The sequence below is a fragment of the Schistocerca serialis genome, chromosome 6, assembly GCF_023864345.2.
Source record: "Schistocerca serialis cubense isolate TAMUIC-IGC-003099 chromosome 6, iqSchSeri2.2, whole genome shotgun sequence".
NCBI lineage: Eukaryota > Metazoa > Arthropoda > Insecta > Orthoptera > Acrididae > Schistocerca > Schistocerca serialis.
In genome coordinates, this window is record NC_064643.1 from 681,887,698 (window position 1) to 681,905,866 (window position 18,169).

An 18,169-nucleotide genomic window follows, 5' to 3' on the forward strand; every position below is an offset into this window, starting at 1 on the left:
AGGACTTCTCCTATCTATCCACTGGAGAGCACATGATGACCTGTGTGGTAGTGACCCCTTCCCCATCTTCCTGTCACTGCCCTGGTGTCAGGCCCACGGATGCCTGCCCAGATGGGCTTTAAACAAGGCGGACTGGGAAACTTTCACCTCTGCTGTCACCGTTGAATCTCCCCCACACAGTAACATCAGTGTGATAGTTGAGCAGATGACAACAACAATTGTTTCTGTGGCAGAAAATACGATACCTCACTCTTTAGGGTGCCCCGGCGAAAGGCAGTCCCTTGGTGGTCGTCAGAAGTCGCTGAAGCAATGAAGGAGCATCGGCGAGCTCTACATCAGCATAAGTGGCACCCTTCCCTGGAGCACCTCATAGCCTTTAAACGGCTCCATGCCCGTGTTCACCAACTTACCAAATGACGGAAGCAGAATATTTGGAAAGATATCTCAACCATTGGGTGCCATATGTCCCTGGTGTTAACATAAATGGCGTGTTATCTACAGACGCAAACGCAAGTGTTGAGCACTTTGCTGAGCACCATGCTAGAGCCTCTGCGTTGGAGAAATACCCCCTGCGTTTTGCACTCCCAAATGGCGGCTGGAAGGGAAAGTCCTCTCATTCTCTACAGGCCACAGTGAATCCTATAACACCCCATTTACAGAGTGGGAGCTCCTTGATGCCCTTGCACATTGCCCTGACACAGCTCTTTGGCCAGATCGGATTCGGATGATTAAACATCTCTCATCTGACTACAAGCAACACCTCCTTATCATCTTCAACCTGATTTGGTGTGATGGCATCTTTCCATTGCAGTGGCAGGAGAGCACCATCATTCCAGTGCTAAAACCCGGTAGAAACCTGCTTGATGTGGATAGCTGTTGGCCCATCAGCCTCACCAACATTCTTTGTAAGCTGCTGGAACGTATGGTGTGCCGGTGGTTGGGTTGTGTCCTGGAGTCACGTGTCCTACTGGCTCCATGTCAGGGCAGCATCCGCCAGGATCACTCTACTGCTGATAATCTTGTGTCCCTCGAGTCTGCCATCTGAACAGCCTTTGCCAGACACCAACACCTGGTTGCCGTTTTTTGATTTACAAAAAGTGTATGACGTTACCTGGCGACATCATATCCTTGCCACATTATACGAGTGGGGTCTCAGAGGCGTGCTCCTGATTTTTATCCAAAATTTCATGTCTCTTCGTACTTTTCATGTCCAAGTAGGTGCCTCCCATAGTCCCTCCCCCCCCCCCCCCCCCCCCCCCTATCCAGGAGAATGGGGTCCTGGAGGGCTCTATATTGAGTGTCTCTCAATTTTTAGTGCCCATTAATGGTCTAGCAGCAGCTGTAGGGTCGTTCGTCCCACCTTCTCTGTATGCAGACGACTTCTGCATTTCATATTGCTCCACCAGTACTGGTGTTGCTGAGCAGTGCCTACAGGGAGCCATCCACAAGGTGCAGTTATGGGCTCCAGTTTTCAACTGCAAATTCGTGTGTTATGCACTTCTGTTGGCATCGTACTGTCATCGAGAACCAGAACTTTACCTTAATGATGATCCACTCACTATAGTGGAGACATATCGATCCTAAGGACTGATTTTCGAAGCCCAATTGACTTGGCTTCCTCGCCTTCATCAGCTTAATCAGAAGTGCTGGCAGCAACTCAATGCCCCTCGTTGCCTGAGCAACACCAACTGTGGTGCAGATCGCTCTACGCTGCTGCGGTTCTACAGAGCCCTTGTTCAATCCCACCTTGATTGTGGGAGTCTTGTTTATGGTTCGGTGGTGCCCTCAGCATTGCATTTACTCGACCCAGTGCACCAATGTGACATTCGCCTAGCAACAAGAGCTTTTAGGATTAGTCTGGTGACCAGCGTCTTGTGGAGGACAGAGTCCCTCCATTGTAGGTTAGGCGGGCACAACTTCTGGTCAGTCATGTTGCACACATTCGTAGTCCTCCTGCACATCTGAATCACCATCCCCTTTACCGACCCACAGCGGTTCACCTTCCGCATCGGCGGCCCAGTTCAGGGCTTCTAATTGTAGTTTGTGTCCGATCCCGTCTTTCCGAACTGAAGTCCTTGCCTTTACCACCTATACTTGAGGTCCATTCACGTACACCTCCATGGTGTACACCTAGGCTGTGGCTTCGCCTGGAGCTTTCACATGGCCCTAAGGACTCACTTAACCCCGCGGTTCTCCACTGCCAATTCCCCTTGTTTCTTGACATGTACCGAGGCCATGAAGTGGTTTACACTGACGGCCTGATGGCTGATGGTCATGATGGCTTTGTGTTTCTCTATAGAGGACATATTGAACAGCACTCCTTACCAGATGGCTGCAGTGTTTTGACTGCAGAGCTGGTGGCCATATCTCGTGCTCTTGAGCACATCCACTCATGCCAAGGTGAGACATTTCTGATGTGTACGGACTCCTTAAGCAGTCTACAAGCTATCGACCAGTACTACCCTCGTCATCCATTGGTAGTGACCATCCAGGAGTCCATCCATGCCCTGGAATCGTCCAGTCATTGAGTGGTGTTTGTCTGGACCCCAGGTCATGTCAGAAGCCCAGCCAACGAACTTTCAGACAAGCTGGCCAAACAGGCTACATGCAAGCCACTTACGCAGATCAGATTCTCTGCAGCTGACCTGCGTTCAGTACTACACTGCAAGGTTTTTGGCTTTGGGAGATGAAATGACATAACCTCAGCATGCACAACAAACTGCATGTCATTAAGGAGACTATGAATGTGTGGCAGTCCTCCACGTGGGCCCCTCACAGTAGTTCTGTCGGCTCTACATTGGCCACACTTGCGTGACACACAGCTACCTCCTGCACCATGATGACCCACCTCAGTGTCTGTGCTGCATCCGGCTGACATCGACCCATATCTTGGTGAGCTGTTCTTCGTTGGCTGCCCTGTGATGGACTCTTCAGTTACTGGACTCGTTGCCATTAATTTTAGCCGACAACACCTTATCGGCTAATTTAGTTCTACGTTTTGACGTGATGGTGGGTTTTATCTTTCCATATAAGTTGTAGCGCATGTCCTTTGTCCCTTTATGTTCTCCACTCTGTAGGGTGAATGTTTTAATATGTCGCAGAGTGGCTGGCTTTTCCTTTTTATTCTCGTGGTTGGCCAGCCCCGGTTATCTGCTCGCTTGTTTTTACCCCTTATAACTGTTTCTTGCTTCTCTCTGTGGTTTTCTTTTCCTGTTTTGTCCATTGTAGTTTTGGTTGTCCTTCTGTCATTCTTCTGGTTCTTCCTCTCTCCTGTTATTGTGCTGTACGTCTCCTTTCTTTTCTTCTTCCCCTTGTGTAATTATTTTGCCTGGAACAAGGGACCGATGACCTCACAGTTCGGTCCCTTCCTCCCCTCTTTTAAACCAACCAACCAACCAACCAACCAACCAACCAACCAACCAACCATGGTCAGCAACAGTGTGGTGCAGCTTGTTTCTTGGCCACACTTCGTCAGTGGCCATTCATGCGAACAGACAGCTTGTTGGTTGTCATGCCCATGTAGAATGCAGCACAGTGGTTGCAGCTTAGCTTGTAGATCACATTATTGGTTTCACAGCTAGCCCTGCCTTTGATGGGATAGACGATGTTTGTGACCAGACTGGAGTAGGTGGTCGTAGTTGTGGTGGTGGGAGGATATATGGGACAGGTCTTTCATCTAGGTCTACTACAGAGATATGAACCATGAGGTAAGAGATTGGAGCAGGGGTTGTGTACAGTTGGACAAGGATATTGTATAAATTCAGTGGGCAGCGGAACACCACTGTGGAAGGGATAGGAAGAATAGTGAGGAGGACATTTCTCATTTCAGGACATGATGAGAGGTAGTCGAAACCCTGGCAGAGAATGTAATTAAGTTGCTCCAATCCTGAGTGGTCCTGAGTCGCGGGGGAAATGCTCCTCTGTGGCCTCATGGCTGTGGTCTTTGGGAGGTGGTGGGTGACAGGAGATTTGTTTTTGCCCAAGGCTGGGAGGGTAATTATTGTTTGTGAGGGTCTCAGTGAGACCCTCAGTATATTTCAAGAGGGGCCGCTTGTCACTACAGGTGCGATGGCCATGGGTGACTAGGCTGTATGGAAGAGACTTCTTGGTGTGGAAAAGGTGGCAGTTGTCGAAGTGGAGGTGCTGTTGGTGGTTGGTAGGATGATGTGTACAGAGGTACTGATGTAGCCATCTTAAGGTGAAGGTCAACGTCAAGAAAGGTAACTTGTTGAGTTACCAGGTGAAGTGAATGGGGAGATGATGATGAGGTTCTGGAGGAATGTGGAAAGGGTGTCCTCACCCTCAATCCAGATCACAAAGATGCCATCAGTGAATCTAAACCAGGTGAGGGGTTTGGGTTGCTAGGTACTTAGGAAGAATTTCTCTAAATGGCCCAGGAATAGGTTGGCTTAGAATGGTGCCATGTGGGTGCCATTAGCTGCACCCAGGATTTGTTTGTAGGTGATCCCTTCACAGGAGAAGAAATTGTGAATGAGGATATAGTGGCAACTAGGAAGGAGTTTGTTAGTTTTGAACCCATCAGGCTTTGGGAAAGGTAGTGTTCAATAGTCGGAAGGCCATGGGCATTGGGGATGTTAGTGTAAAGAGAGTTGGCATCAATAGTGAGGAGCAGGGCACCACATAGTAAAGGTACAGGAACTGTAGAGAGTTGGTGGAGAAATTTTTTGGTATCTTTTATACAGGAGGGCAGGTTGCGGGTAACAGGCTGAAGGTGTTGGTCTATGAGAACAGAGATTCTCTCAGTAGAGGCACAGTAACCACCCACAATTGGACGTCCTGGGTGGTTGGTGGATTTCTGGAATGGGGTCACTGTGGCGGAGTTTGTTGGTAGATGAATCTGACAGCAGGTGGAGTCCTTCTGTCAGGTATTCCTTGCAGTTCCAAGCGACGTGGCAGAGCATTTGTCAGTAGGTAGGATTATATAGTCACGACCAGTTTTTAGGTGGTGGAGTGCAGTTCTTTCTGCGGATTTAAAGTTTGTTTGCATGTTGAGTGATCTGGGTAATGATAGTGCTTCAGTTGAGTCTGATTGGTAGTGTTGGTGGTGAAAAACTCTCCCTGCAATATCCTAAGTTCCCATAATCCTCCTGACCTCAACCTTCATTAGTCATTGTCCTTACCCGTCTAGCCCCTCCCTGTTTCCATTCCAGCACTACAAAGACCTCTCTTTCACCATTGCACCCTCAGTCTTTTTATTTCTCTCGTTTTCCTCGACACTTGTGCCCCCCATCCCCATCCATATGATCTCCGGACTCCAATTAGCTGCCCTACCCTCTCTCCACCTCATCCTTGTATGCTCCCACAATCAGCACCTTCCGTCCGCTAACCTTACCCTGCTCTCTCTCCCCGTCCCCAGCCCAGTCTCCTCCTTACACCCACCACCCAGTTGCCTCTTCCATCATGTGCTGCTGCTCGCAGTCTGGCTTCAGCTGCCAGAGACTTCCTCTTCACTCACTGATTTTAGGCCTGGTTTATCTGCTGTAAATGCAGTAGAAACTCTTGTTACACATATTCTTGATGGTTTTGAGAAAAGTTCATTCACTTGTGCCTTACTAGATCTGAGCAAAGTATTTGACACTGATTCGCACAAAATACTCATAAATAAGCTAGAGTGCTATGGCATCAAGAATAATGAGCTGGCACTTATTAGATCATTCCTGACTAAGAGAACTCAGGAGGTTATGGTAAATGTCAGTGAAATGCCCTACCAGTTGTTAGAGGTGTGTCAAAGGCTAAGTGCTTGGACTCTTTCTTTTCCTGGTGTACATGAATGGTTTGCCTACTTCCTTGCCTCCCAAGTCCATTATATGTAAGCTGATGACACTACCCTGATCACTGTGGATAACAGCTTGGAAGATGTGAGAAAAAGAAAACAAAAGCAGTGCTTGAAAAGTCTGTCATGTGGTTCTACAATGACAAGCTTATCTCCCACAATAGCAAGACTGAAACTATGTACTTCTTCCTGCACAAGCTAAATGAAAAATTAAATGATTTTTGACTCTGTTAGACATCTCGGAATGCACCTGGATCCCAGACTGACTTGAAACAGCCACACCAAACAATTATGTACCCAGCTCTCTAGAGTGGTCTTTCTGTTAAGTAAATTTAAAATGTTAGTCTGGAATCTACTAATACTGCCTTCTTACTACGTCTTCTTCCTGTTTCGCCTGCAATATGCAATAAAACTATGGCGCAATTCTCCTGGTGCTCATACAATGTTCATGGGGCAGAAGAAAGCTACAAGAGCAGTTGCAGGAATTAAGAGTCAAGAATCATGTACAAAGCACTTTAAAGATCTAAACATCTTGACTGTATCTTCCCTTTATATTAAAATATGACTTCTTTCTGCCAACATATATTACATTGTAGAATAGCTGTCCATTGCCATGAAACTAAAAACAGAATTTACAAGACAGTGCAAAATCCAAAATTGTTTCATACATTTACAAGACAGTACAAGATTCAGAGTTGTTTCAAACATACAGGAATGAAGCTATATAACAAGCTACCATCATCAGTGAGACACTTACCTAATGTTGTCAAGGAGCACCTTCCTAAAATGTTTGGTTGATAAATGTGTTTATTGTATTAAGGAATTTGAATATACTTGGTAAATCTCCTTATTGCCATGTATTGTTCAAACCCATCATGTATCATAAAAATTAAGCTAAGAAGAAAATAAAAATACACTAATGTGTATTCCTCAAACTTAAAGTGTGTGCAAAAACTTCAGATCTGTGTAACATAGTATGTATAGTCTTACTTACCAGCTCCACAACAATTTGACAGTTTCAAAGCTAAGTTCTAGCAGTAGTATGGTAAATCATTTAATGTGGTGTAGAACTTTAGTTGTAAAATAGCCTATTTTAACACATTAGCTTACGAAGTATAAGTAAGTAAATAAATAAATCTTCCAAGTAATGATGACTACTTGGCAACAAAGTATTACCTGATAAGAGAAATGTAAATGAATGGGAGCTGGGAGGATCAGTGCTGCATTGATACCCACTTACACACATTATTGCAGGACTATACAAATACAATGTTCCTACTTGTGTACATTCTCAGTTCTGTGGGCTATTATAAGCTACAGCACTTTCCTTGGCCAGGGGCTCCAATTCTACCTCTTTTCAAAGTGCATCTTTCTGTGTAGGAAACAGTATTAGACTTTATCAAAATTGTAGCAAATTATGAAAAAAAAGCTGCTATGCCTTATATTCTTTCTTCCATTCCAAATATTGTACGCATTTAGGAGCTTTAAATTCTTGAATTTTTCTTTCAGTTGAAAATCCATTTCTCATGCAGCACAGGATGGCTCAGTGTAGGTGCAATATTGTGAAAAAGGATAGATTGCTGCTCACCACATGCAGGAGGCACTGAGTTGCAGACAGGAACCAGACTGTGGCTCTATATAGATGCAATATTATGAAAGGACAGATTGTGATGAGTAGCAATCTCATTTCCGTTGAATTTTTCTTCCCTCACTTTAAAAAGAAAAATCCATATTCCAGAGCAGAGCAGCTAATACAAACAATAGGCTGTATACACTGGCTCTTATTACGAGTGTCAAATTGCCACATATCAGTAGTGTAGTCTAACACTGCACATATTTTGCCTATTAATTTTATTAGTTGCAGTTAGATGACTAGAAGCTATGACTGTGTGACTGCTACAGTGGGAATCTGAAAATAGTGTCTGGAGAGAAAAAAAAAAACTTCCTCCAAAATAGTTTAGAAACCCTTATAAAACACTTTAAAAGCACCATAGCACAAAGGTACATAATAACAAAAGTATGTAATTCTTAACATTTGTTATTATGACTCTTTATAGATGCACTCGATCAAAATGCTAGTGTGGAAGAAAGATATGCGTTCACTTGTACAATTGTCAGTGTAATGACACAGAATTCATATTATGTAAACATACAAATTGCAGAACATTGTAATAGTATTGCTATCAAACAATTGTAGATTAGCTAAAATTGTGAGGTGTAACTGTTTTCACCTCTTTTTAATATTTTATTTAGTGCAATGAAGCTGAAAAAGGTTTTTCTTTGTGTTGCAGCATGGAAAAAAATTAGATAATTGGAGAGTCTTAAAGCAAAGCTGATAAATATTCTGCTATTGAAAAATTAACAGCCGCATAACTTCAGTTATTACTATTGTTAATGTTCAATAAGAGGAACTGCTATTATAGATTGGAACAAAATTTTGTGCTTGTATACAATAATTGAGTTTTTATTTAAACCTCAAATATACTATCAAGTAAGCATATGACTTTAATGATTGGCCAAGTTCACAAACTAACTAGATCCTGGTTAAATCAGCAGAATACTGTTACATGTAATCCTGTGCAGTTGGGGTTTTGTAGAGCTACTATCACACCCCCAAACCTGTAAATGATCCAGCTTATGGCCATTTAAATTTTATAGCCATGGTTTTGTACTGTTCAGATGTCCTTCATACTTCATGAGCCTCTTTTGTATGATCATTACACATCACACACCACGCCACTGCACACATCCATGTCAATAAAAAGCTAATCTGGACCTACCTTTGTAGCTGTCATAGCACCATGCTCTGCAGCAGGTGTAAATTTCAAATGACTTCAGTCCCAACTTCATCACACAAACAAGTAATTGTATGTTGCATACAAATAGTATATGTGCAAAGTTGTTGAGGCCTTTGTTGTCACTTGTTGACATACTGCATGTTACCTTTCGTCTCAGGAGATTTGAATGATTCTTCTGATATTTTGTCATCCTGAGTGGCTCACAAAATCACCCTCCATTTGCTGGTGGCAGACTGGAGTCACCCTATGGTCAGAGATTATATGTACATGTCTTTCCAACATCTGAGAGCATTTCCCCACAGTTGTTACGACTAGGAAAAAGCCTTCAGATATTGGCGGCAGCTTGTGCTTTCGATTTTTGTGACTGTATTTAGTACCTGTATTACTGAACAGCTAAACCAATTCATGACACACAGTCCCAGTTGTAGGTATTTTATATAATTGTTGATCAGATTTAAAAATTTACAGTGCTATCATAATCTACTCCTGAAATGTATTATGTTAAACCTTTAACACAATAAGACAAGTGTTATAGTTAGTAACTGTGTATGTGTCTTCAGGCAGAATTACTCACCCACACAAAGACCCAGACTGTATTCGTCTGGTGTTTGAGAATGAGAGCATTTAGTAACTTGCAACAAAATTTGCACATAATTTCTAACATTTAAGAAACTTTCTGTCTTTAAGCTTCCTACCCCCCCTTCCCCCTGCCCCCAAGCCCCCAAATGGTGAAAGGAGTACAATTTATGTAACTAATTTCTATTTGGAATTCTTGTAAAAACAAGGCCCAACACATTAGATGGCTGAGTAATAAATTACGCTCCGTCAAGAATGCTAACTAGTGGTAAAAGTAAATAATTATTTTTGATCCCCAAATCAATGTTTCGAATTTTCTAATACTCCAAGTAATAGCTAGTAACTCCTTTATCATAGCTGTGATTTAACTTGTTAAGGCTTCTACTTCTGAAAGCGATAGTTTTGTGATCCCCAACTGCAGGTTTTCAACCACCTTAAAACAGTTCTGAAGTGATGCTGTATTCTGAAGCATCCATTGCTAACATGACTCGTGCACCACAGGATAGCTCAGTATAGGTGCATTTACTAATTCTTGCTTAATATTCTTCAAAACTTCTGATGCCCCTTCACCCCATATGTCTTGACCTTTGTTTTAGTAATGTTACAGGCTAGAACCATTCATTACTTAGCCCTGCATGTAGTGACAATACAATCCTGCTAGTCCCATGAAAGAGTGTAATTGTTTCATATTCTGGGCTTCTGGACAATCTTTTATAGCTGTTATCCTTGCAGGAACAGGTTTAGTCCATGTAGCCTTAAGATATGTCCTAAGAATTACAGTTCGTCCCTGCCAAAATGAAGTTTGTGTAGTTTAATGGTAATACTTTTCTCAGAAAACTCCTGCAGAGTTTTTGGTAATAAAGTGCAATGTTCCTTCCCATCACATGGAGACTATTAAAACATCTTCTGTGTAGGTAATCAGTTCTTGTAATAATTCTTTCCCCCAAGCTTTTTCCAAATCATGAATAAATACTGAAAATGAAATATTAAGCCAAAAGGCAGTATTTCGAATTGATATTATTTTCCAGCAACATGAACACTGTGTAGTGTTTCGAATGTTTATGTAACATCACTTGCTAATATCTGTCTGTGAATTCCATTGAACTGAAATATCTGGGCTGTTCAAATCTAGCTAGCAATTTATCATTACATGTTGGTCTATACACTATGTGATCAAAAGGATCCTGACGTCCCCCAAAACATAAGTTTTTCATATTAGGTTCATTGCTGCCACCTACTGCCAGGTACTCCACATCAGCAACCTCAGTAGACATTAGACATCGTGAGAGCAGAATGGGGCACTCCGCGGAACTCACGGACTTTGACCGCAGTCAGGTGTTTCGGTGTCCCTACTGTCATATGTCTGTACAAGAGATTTCACACTCCTAAACATCCCTAGATCCACTGTTTATAATACAATAGAGAAGTGGAAAAGTGAAAGGAAACATACAGCACAAAAGTGTACAGGCTGACCTCGTCTGATAACTGACAGACCCCCGACAGTGGAAGAGGGTCGAATGTGTAATAGAAAGACATCTAGCCAGACCATCATGCAGGAATTTCAAATTGTATCAGGATCCACTGCAAGTACTATGACAGTTAGGCGGGAGGTGAGAAATCGTGGATTTGATGGTAGAGTGCCTGCTCATAAGCCACACATCATGCCAGTAAATCCCATCAATGCCTTGCTTGGTGTAAGGAGCATAAACATTGGATGATTGAACAGTGTAAAACTGTTGTGTGGAGTGACGAATCACGGTACACTATGTGGTGATCCGATGGCAGGGTGTGGGTATGGTGAATGTTTGGTGAATGCCATCTGCAAACGTGTGTAGTGTCAACAGTAAAATTCGGAGGTTGTGGTGTTATGGTGTGCATTTGCGTGGCACTATCGCAGCACAGGTCTACATTGTTGTTTGAAGCACCTTCTTGCTTCCCACTGTTGAAGAGCAATTCGTGGATGGCGATTGCATCTTTAAAACACGATCGAGCACATGTTCATAATGCAAGGCCTGTGGCGGAGTGGTTACATACACGACAATAACATCCCTGTAATGGACTGGCCTGCACAGAATCCTGACCTGAATCCTATAGAACACCTTTCGGGATGTTTTGGAATGCCGACTTCATGCCAAGCCTCACCAGCCGACATCGATACCTCTCCTCTGTGCGGCACTCTGTGAAGAATGGGCTGCCATTTCCCAAGAAACCTATCAGCACCTGATTGAACATATGCCCGTGACAGCGGAAGCTCTCATCAAGGCTAAGAATGGGCCAACACCATATTGAATTCCAGCATTACGGATGGAAGGTGCCACGAACTTGTAAGTAATTTTCAGCCAGGTGTCTGGATACTTTTGATCACATAGTGTAACTTCCATTTTAGGTACGTTTGTTGAGGGTAAGCACATCTAAGACCAGGTATACTCCGCCAGTAGCTTTCTCAACAACCAATTACAGATCGTTGTAAACATCTGCACTGCATTGAATGGTTTGATTTTCTGTCATCTTATTTATTTCCCTTTGTACCACAAATCTTAAAGATAAAGGATAGGGTTTATGGAAGAATGGATTTTCATTATTTATTTTAAATAGGAAAGTGTAACCTTCTATTACTCTTGGTTTATCTGAGAATACTGATTTATATTTCCATAAATATTACATAATTCCTTCTTCTGATTTTCCCCCAAGAGAATAGATTCATAGGCTTTACTATATATTTGATCGTCACAGTTCTGTATGTAAGTTACAGATTCTGCATGGCTTGGCAGTCATGTATTAGCAGCTGAGAATATACTGTTTACCAATACACTTCATTTGTCCATTGCCACTCATTTTAAAAGGAACTACTACCCAATAATTGTCAATTTTCCAAGGCAATAATTCTGTATCAAAATCTAAAGTCGCTCTATATTTCAGTAACAGTCTATGCCAAATAATACTTGTAAATTAACATTATGTGCTATTAGTAAAGTTTGCAGAAAATTTCCCATTCTTATAGGTACATGGGTTGCGTGTTTAACTTACCTTAGCTTCCCATAATACCTATGATATATACACCAGTAACAGGTAGTATGGGCCACAGGTCTTTATTTTTAATTGTTTGTAATAAATCTTGTGAGATCAGTGAAATCTCGATACCAGAGCCTGTTTATTCCCTTTATTTTGCCAACTATTAAGAGTTTTGGCTGATTTTCTTCTGTATCCTCTTCCTCCTCCTCCTCCTCATTTTATTGTCACGTCCTGGTTCATGGCCCTTGTCCTAGGATGTTCGATATTTTCCTTTATATTTAGAGGGTAATTCCCCTTCTGCCGTATTTTTTGACACAGATCCATTTACTGGTATTCTATTATCCATGAGATTGTTGACTGTGTTTGGTACAACACATGACTGTATATTTTTTTCTTATGTCTTTTGAATTACTTTCATTGTTGTTTTGGTTATGAACATGACATAAGTTAATCTTTTCTTAGTATACTGGTTTTGAAAAGCTTACCCTCCATGTTGTCATTTCCCCAGTTTTCTCACTGGATATTATCACTGTGTTACTTATTTAAGTATCTTGCCTTTCAACAAAGGTCAGCAAATCACTTACAGCTGTTCACCAAATTTCCTTCCTTACATTGTGTGGCAATCTGTGTACCAATACTTTAACAAGGTGTGATTCCTCTAATGGTTTATCTAAATACTTAAGTGTCACTCACAGTATGTCTTGTAACTTTCCCAAGAACTATTGCAATATTTTAGGTCTAGTAATTCTAAATGACCAAAAATGCTGCTCATCACCACAAAGAATGGCTGACAATTTGAATCAGAGCTATTTATTCAGCTTAGCAAATTCTGCAGTGTTGTTCATCAAAGGACAAGAAGCTAGCCCCAGCAAGCAATGGCATGATTGAACATTGGCACCATCCTTTGCAAGCTGCAATGATGTGTCACAACATTAGTTGGACAACAGCCTTACCTATGGCTCTGTGTGATCTTCGCAGCACACACAAACTGGACTTGTGTTCTTTATCAGGGAGCTCATGTTTGGTGAATTAAGGGATCTGATATTCCACGCTCCGATCCATAGAATGCCAGTTTTCTTTCTCCTGATAATGACGTCCTCTTGAGTATTTTACCCCCGGAATATTTTACCCAAGAGGACACCATCATCATTTAACCATACAGTAAATCTGCATGCCCTCGGGAAAAATTATGGCTGTAGTTTCCCCTTGCTTTCAGCCGTTCGCAGTACCACAACAGCAAGGCCGTTTTGTTTAGTGTTACAAGGCCAGATCAGTCAATCATCCAGACTGTTGCCCCTGCAACTACTAAAAAGGCTGCTGCCCCTCTTCAGGAACCACATGTTTGTCTGGCTTTTCAACAGATACCCCTCCGTTGTGGTTGCACCTACGGTACGGCTATCTGTATCGTTGAGGCACGCAAGCCTCCCCACCAAACGGCAAGGTCCATGGTTCATGGGGGGAGGAAGGTAAAAATGTCATTGTGTAAAATGTTTTCTTTATATCTGAGTGTGTTCGCCATGACCCAATTGAAAGTGGGTAGTGAAGTGACTATGGATTATAAAATGCAAGTAATCCAAACTTTCGGATTGGCAGATAATTGATGAGCCAGTAGTGCTTAACGTTTGAGAAATATTGAACAATGACTGAGACTGAATGAATCTAACCTTTAATTTATTATAAGAAAATGTTAGCTAAGCTTTGGATTATAGAGCAAATACTAAAAGTATTACAATTTGCTAGCTTTTGGAGCCATTGACCCCTCCTCCTAGCAGACGGGCTGAAGGGGAAGGAAGAGGGGTGAAAGTAAAGGACTGGTGAGGTTTAGGAAAAGGGGTTGAGGTCAGAAAAGTCACCCAGAATTCCACATCAAGTGAGAGTTACCAGATGGAATGAGAAGGGAAGACTGATTGTTGAGAATTGCACTGGATGAGATTTGAAAAGCTGAGAGCTTAAGGGTGGAAGATCGGATACATACAAGACAGAGGTAACTGCTGAACAAGGAGGGTGGGAAAGAAAACAGCTGTCAAATTTGCAAACAAATCAGTGAAAGATGCCACGGTAGAGGCGGGAAAGAAAATAGCAGTCAAATTTCGAAACAAACCAGTGAAAGACATTGCAAAGTTCACAGCCATTTTCTTTCCCACCCTGCACTTACCTCACTTAGAAGTCGACTCTTTCTTGCATACACCCTATCTTCCACCTTTAAGCTGCCATCTTTTAAATCTCATCCAGTGCAGTTTCCAACAATCAGTCTTTTCTTCTCAGCCTGTGTGGTAAGCCTCCTCTGATCGGGAGTTTTGGCCTTTTCCTTTACGCCTCTTCCTTCCCCGTCAACCATTGTGCCAGAAGAAAGAGGCACTTGCCCCAAAAGCTAGGGAAGTGCAACCTTTTATATGTGTGTTCTCCTGCCTCTGCTTGGTTAGTAGATTGTTTATCTATCCATTTACTTATATTTTCAGAAACTGATAATATTCATGGACATAAAGAGCAAATATTAAGTTGTTTCAGTTTAAAATCAGTAAAATATACCTTTTATATTTTTTGACCTGAACAACAGATGTAATTAGCTGAATGACTGAAATCTTGTGTTTCTTATTACAGTTGGAAAGCTTGTCACAGCCAGATCTTGCTTCAAGACTGACAATGAATTGCATACACTCTTACGTCGAACCACAGAAACTGTCAGGTATTCCAATAACGATAATTGATGTTTTTGATGATTATGCTCTTTCTAATCCTGTAAGAGAAGAAATGTACAAATGCTATCCAACTGCCAAATTAGCACATCTAAAGTCGGGTGGAAATTTTCCTTACTTGAGTCGAAGTGAGGAAGTCAACCTCCATCTTCAGGTACTGAAGAATATTAACTGCTTGTTGTAGTGTGTAGAAATATTGAAATAAATAGTTTAATTTTTATATATGCTTTGTTACAGATACATTTACGAAGTTTTGATGGGACCAATCTCAGTGCATCAGAGCCTGTACCATCACAGAAAACTTCAAAAGAGGGGGAATAAAAATCTATCAGTGTACTCTTTCTCTCTCTAACTTAGAGAAATTGTAATTTCTCTAAATTGAATGGTATGGATTTGATCACACTAGTACTGCTGCATATTGCAGTACATACTAGCATTTATGGCCTAAAAGACTCTGATGCAATTTCAATTACAGTCAAGTCTAGTCGTGTACTGTGCAAGCGTTAAAGATAGGTGTTTAGGCAGTTAATGTTGCTGATCTCTGCCTTTTGTATTTATATCCTTTGTACATAAGACACTACTGATATATACACACACACATACACATTATATATTTTTGTAAACATATCCTGTTAAGTATCCATATTTTAAAAATAAAGTTTTGTTGCTTTTGTGATAATTATTTTTACTCCTTGCAGCATGAAATTAAGGTGTTCCTGATGCCAAGAAATAATTTAACTCCTTTTAATTCACTTACTCAATCAATCAGTTTTCGAAAATCTAGTGAAGCATGCAGTGGTTAAGACTCTGGACACACTTTCATGTGAAGGAAGGTCAAATCTCTAACTGACCAGCCACATTTAGTTTTTTCATGACTACCTAAAATGGAATAACAACATAAAATAAACTGTAGGTGAAGCTGGTTCCGACTGAGATTCAGTGGAAGAATCTTGAGAAAATGTAATTCAGCCACAAAAGAAGTGGCTTACACAACAATCATACAGCTTACTTTTGAGTATTGCTCATGTGTCTGGGACCCTTACCTTTTGGGTTTGTAGAAGAGAGTGATTAAATCCAAGACTGAAGTGGGCAAACACATTTTACTCTTGGTGTATATGAAGACAGAGTAAGAAAGGAAGTGATTGGTTTTGTTTTGGCTCATTAGTTGTCTGAATGGTTTGATGCAGCCTACCAATATGACTTTTCACTTTATTTTCAGTGAAATCTGTGAAGTAATTTGAGGCCAATGATTTCTTTTGTGTGGCCTTCAAGATTCACTATCTATTGTTTTGCACAGATCTCCCCTACATCCACCAAAAAGCTTAATGAAATGACAGTTTTCTTTGTGTCCTGTTTCATGTTGCAAGTCCACAATATTTCATATATACTATCTGAATTGAAGGCTACACCTCAATTTATAGCTCTGTGTACTGACCTATTCTGCAAGAGTCTGTGCCCATCGTCCTCACATCAGAGATGTTGTACAAGAAATGCATCAAGAAGTTCGCACGTGTCCCAAGACAAGGGCTCTCATTTCCAGTCCGTAGTATTGACTACATGTGGATATTGTCCTCTCAAATACAGTTGTTAAGAGCGCAAAAATAAATGGTTACAGGCAGAGGTTGTGCCTAGGGATAGGAAATGAGAGTGCATATGTCAAGAATATCTCAGTGCATTACTTGTAAAGCATGCCTCAAGAGTCTCAAGGATGTAAGCTCACTTCTCACATCACAATTCATCAGCACTCAAAGGACGATAGGCTCAGACTCTTGTGGAATAGGCTAGTAGTCAGAGTCGTAGCAAATAACGTAATTGCAGTCTGGTAGGCCTGTAACACCGAACACTAAATAAGGAAAATGTCATTTCATAAGAACTGCATCAATTGCAAGACATTACAATATGGATGTATGATTCGAGAGTTGAATAATCGTGAAGTATTTCAAGGTATTCAGGCAACTAGTAGCTTTTCTTTGTAGGTTGCTAGTGTGGCATGACAATGATGGTACTGTAGTCAATTTCTGAGGGTGAATGTTTTTACGTTCATTGATGTAAAACCTGTGGATTGTCACATGCCTCATTAATTGCTCCAGCAATGAATTATGCAATTCATTGATTGTAAAATTCTTAATATCTACATAGCAAATGCCTGAGTAAATTTAAAAAAAATTGTAAAACTTGAAAACAATTAGTAGTGTATTTCAAGAGGGCATTTGAGACAAATATAGATGGCTTTCTTTAAAAATACTAATGTAAACTAATGTAATCAAGTAAATATTAATTTAAGAATGCAGAGTCTTGCAGTGGTAACATTGAATAAAATGTTCTTGGGTTTCCAACCAAATGGTTAAAATACCACAAGCTTTTGACCAATCACTCCCTGGCCATTGACAAGTGGTATGACTGCAGATTGGCTGCTGGTACGTCCTTGCAGACTGTAGTTGTCAGCATAATGTCACTGGTGCTCATGGGATTGTCTTATATGGGCATGTGTTGACTTCACATTTGTTACACCTGCTTGGGCCTCATGATCTGGCGGGGTCAGGGATTTTCTCTGCCTCGTGATGACTGGGTGTTGTGTGCTGTCCTTAGGTTAGTTAGGTTTAAGTAGTTCTAAGTTCTAGGGGACTGATGACCATAGAAGTTAAGTCCCATAGTGCTCAGAGCCATTTGAACCTCATGATCACTGGAACCCAAGTCACATTGAGCTGCACGCCTCTGTCTCTTTCAAGGATGTTACTAGTGATTTTATTTTGAAGACTTCTTTAATTATGCAGTGTGAGTGATGATGGGAGGTTTCATAAAATTTGAATTGATGACAATTTTCCAAAACATGCTCCACTAAAGCGAATTTTTCAGGGAGCATAGGTGATAAAATTTCTCATGCTGCTTCCTTTATTGCTCTGTAGTGCTCACTGTTTTTCCAATGTAAGATTGGAAACACTTGCAAGGTATATTTTAGACAACAGATGTTCTGAGATGTGCTGAATCTTTAACTGTTTCCAGTAACTGTCAAAAGCCTGAAGGCCAATTTGACTTTGTATCTTTTCAGCAGGTAGCTTACCTTGGGTGACGTGGAGCCACAAAACACCGAAACAGCAAGTTGTGGTGCAGCAGGTTTGTTTTTCTGTGTCATCATTTTGTGGGGGACGGGAGTACTGATAACTGTATATGCAACAACACTGTTCCCATAAATGTTTATAAATACTTATATTTCAGCACAAAGAAAGATACACGTTTACACTGTACAAGTTACAAAGGCTGACTGGAACATGAACATGGCGGCTCGTCAGAGC

General features: G+C 41.4%; 1 protein-coding gene across 1 annotated transcript in view; it reads left to right on the forward strand.

Moving 5' to 3' along the window:
* LOC126484506 (maspardin-like) overlaps positions 1-15,555 on the forward strand; it is a 54,174-nt gene extending 38,619 nt beyond the window's left edge. The window contains exons 6-7 of the mRNA XM_050108042.1: positions 14,782-15,030; positions 15,114-15,555. Coding sequence (XP_049963999.1) covers positions 14,782-15,030; positions 15,114-15,197 — 333 coding nt within the window. The 3' untranslated portion in view covers positions 15,198-15,555. The remainder of the gene's footprint in view (positions 1-14,781; positions 15,031-15,113) is intronic.
* The last annotated feature ends 2,614 nt before the right edge of the window (positions 15,556-18,169 follow it).